This window comes from Ursus arctos, chromosome X, assembly GCF_023065955.2.
Source record: "Ursus arctos isolate Adak ecotype North America chromosome X, UrsArc2.0, whole genome shotgun sequence".
Lineage (NCBI taxonomy): Eukaryota > Metazoa > Chordata > Mammalia > Carnivora > Ursidae > Ursus > Ursus arctos.
In genome coordinates, this window is record NC_079873.1 from 79,409,530 (window position 1) to 79,412,215 (window position 2,686).

A 2,686-nucleotide genomic window follows, 5' to 3' on the forward strand; every position below is an offset into this window, starting at 1 on the left:
AGAGAAGTGAAACTGCATATCCAAGTTTATTTTATTCAGGGACTGAACTGAGACAAGAACTCAGAGCTCCCGCCTCAATCATTATCAATTGTATTTTGTTAAGGCCTACTTCTTGCCAGGCAGAATTCAACTTGACCAGCAGAGGAGGGATGCTGTACTGGTGAGACTTATCTTTGGAAACTCTGCTAAATATCTGGAGGGAAAATATGAGGATAGGGAGTCCTGCTTAATAGGTGGGGATGAGGGCAAAAATAGGTAAACATAGCTCACACACACCTGACCTTGTTTCACAGCCATGTGAAACACAGTCCCCAATTTATAAAGAATTCTTGGGTTTATTCATCTGGCTAAAATACCCAAATTTCATGACCAAGTATTTATTAAATGACCCTTCTGCTTTCACAAGGTCATTAAAAATAGTTTCCATTTCTTCTAAAACTACCGAAAATATGAAAGAAAACACATCAACTCATTTTGAGTCCCTGTATCAATCCTTTGGTATATTTACAACTCATCTCACAGAAATGAGTCCCTGTATTAATCCTTTGGTATATTTAATTTCAGCATTTTTCTCTGCATGTACTAAATACTTTAATATAAGATTTGAAGTAAAAATACAGAGGTTGCTTTTTTTAGACTGCTTTATTGGTTTCACAATATATAATGACCATTTGTCCATGCAAAAGATAAAGTTCTCCTGCTAACAAAATCTTACAGATTGGATCAAAAACACAATATTCAACTGGTAGTAACAAGAGATGCACCAGAAATGAGTGACATCAAAAGGTTTACAACAAAGGTATATCATGAACACATAAGTTTAGAAAGCAGGTGTTTCCCTATTAACTTCAGGGAAAACATCAGGTTTCAAGGCATAAGGCAAAACTCATCACGATGGTCATGGTGAGGGGGGTCAGTGCTAACTGCCCTCAGACTATGACTGAACTGCTTTTCCTTCAGCTTTTGCATGAGTTGTCTCATCTCCTCCCCAATCCTTTCCATATTCTCTTCTCTCATCCTTCCCTGTGGCTCTTCAAGCCTCTGAATCACATCCCATCTATACTGCAGGATGGGCTGCCTAACACGGAGCCGCCTACGATTTACTCTAGGCACACAATATTCACCGGTTTCCAAAGGGAGGGCCAAGGGCTCTCCTTTATTAGTATCTTGCTCCTTTTCATCCTTTTTTTCATTTTCCTGGTCGGTATTTTCCATGTTGAGATTTTTTACTGCGTGTTCCTCTTTGGACGCCATTGCTCCTAGGAGACAAAAGACAAAAGAAGGGGTTGAGTTTCTGGTGGACAGGTCAGCACCGAGGACAGAGGCCTTACTACTCATCTTTCACAGCCCGGGATATCAACGGTTTTTAAATTTTCATTTTCCTACATGAAAAGCTTTGTGCGTCCTCTAGGGGGCCTCCAAGTCCGGACCCTCCCCCCTCCCTCACTTCTCTGTCCTACCTCCCCCCAAACCCACCATTTTCCTACAGATCCATTCCCAAGCTTCTGCAGTCACCAAAATGGAGGACGGGGGGCATGGGATGGCGTAAATGGGAGGGGGTCTCAAACTGGGATCTGCACCCACCGCCCACACTGTCCCTTTCACCGACCTGGGCCTATCCTTGCTGTCTCCTTCTTTCTCCCAGTTCTCGCCGTGAGTGCGCCGCCGCGACACTTAGACCTGCACCGCAGACCTGCAGAGGGCCGTCTTGGAGGGAAAGGGGACTGTTGCGAAGTGCTTGGCGCCGACCCACCACCACCTGGTCCCTTTCGGGTCCCGGGCCCCCCTGGCCGCCACCCCATCCGCATCTCCCGCCCACCCTCACCCCGCCCCGGAGGTTCACCATTTTCCTGTAGGAACTCGGGTGATTTCCAATTGCTCTTGGTTGCTCTGCTGCCCTCCCGGCCGTCCCAGCATCCCTACCCCAGGGGGCCACTACTGATGTTCCTAAGAATGCCGGGTGTGGAGAAAGCTGGTAGGAACCCGCTGCGCTGATCTCCTGCACCGGCTTCGGGAGTAGGCGGACCGCTGCCGCCCTGGCCTCGCGCGCAGGCCCCGGAGCCCTTACCTGCTCCGCTTGCCTCGGGCCCGATGCCAGTCTGCCAGGCGCAGGACAGCGGGGAGCCGGTACCCAGAATGGACTGACGACTGCACGGAAGGCTGCGTCGCTCTGCAGCTCCGGGTCACGTGAGGGCCTCGCGTCATCAACTAGCTCTCTCCCCTCCCACTCCACTCCCTGGTGGGGGGAGCTCTACTGGACCCTTCCCCCCCACCTCTGCACGCACCAGCTTCCCCTCTGCCTGTCACACAGGGTCTTGTCACTCAGCTCTGTTCTCTTCCATCTGAGGGCCCACAAGGGGCCTTACTTGTGGGCCTTACCGCCTTATGGTTAGGTTTCACCTTTCTCTGGTTATCGGGGAGGGTCTGCATATCACCCTCCACCTCCCAAGGCCTTCGCACTGGCTTGGTCTTTTCAGTTTTTTCTGCTCTTCTTCCTGGCTGTGTATCTGCTTCCTAAACATTTCTCTTTATTGTCTTTTTAAAAATCAGTATTGCTCAAAGAACAAAATTATGAAATTTAATTTTTTAAGAGACGTTCTTCAACCTGGGGAAGTAAAAAACCCTCATTTTTTATGTTCTGCACCACACAGAAAATATTTTCCCTGGGCTCCACAGAACTTCATCT

At 48.6% G+C, this 2,686-nt stretch overlaps 1 protein-coding gene across 1 annotated transcript; it reads right to left on the bottom strand.

Annotated features, from left to right (window-relative positions):
- Window positions 1-645: 645 nt before the first annotated feature.
- LOC125281694 (protein BEX1-like) lies at window positions 646-2,146 on the bottom strand. Its single transcript, XM_048215357.2, has 3 exons — window positions 2,069-2,146; window positions 1,610-1,707; window positions 646-1,259 (listed from the first exon to the last, which is right to left on the bottom strand). Exon 3 carries the CDS (start codon window positions 1,252-1,254, stop codon window positions 868-870), a length of 387 nt encoding a protein of 128 aa, XP_048071314.1. The 5' UTR covers window positions 1,255-1,259; window positions 1,610-1,707; window positions 2,069-2,146; the 3' UTR covers window positions 646-867.
- Between the last annotated feature and the right edge of the window lie 540 nt (window positions 2,147-2,686).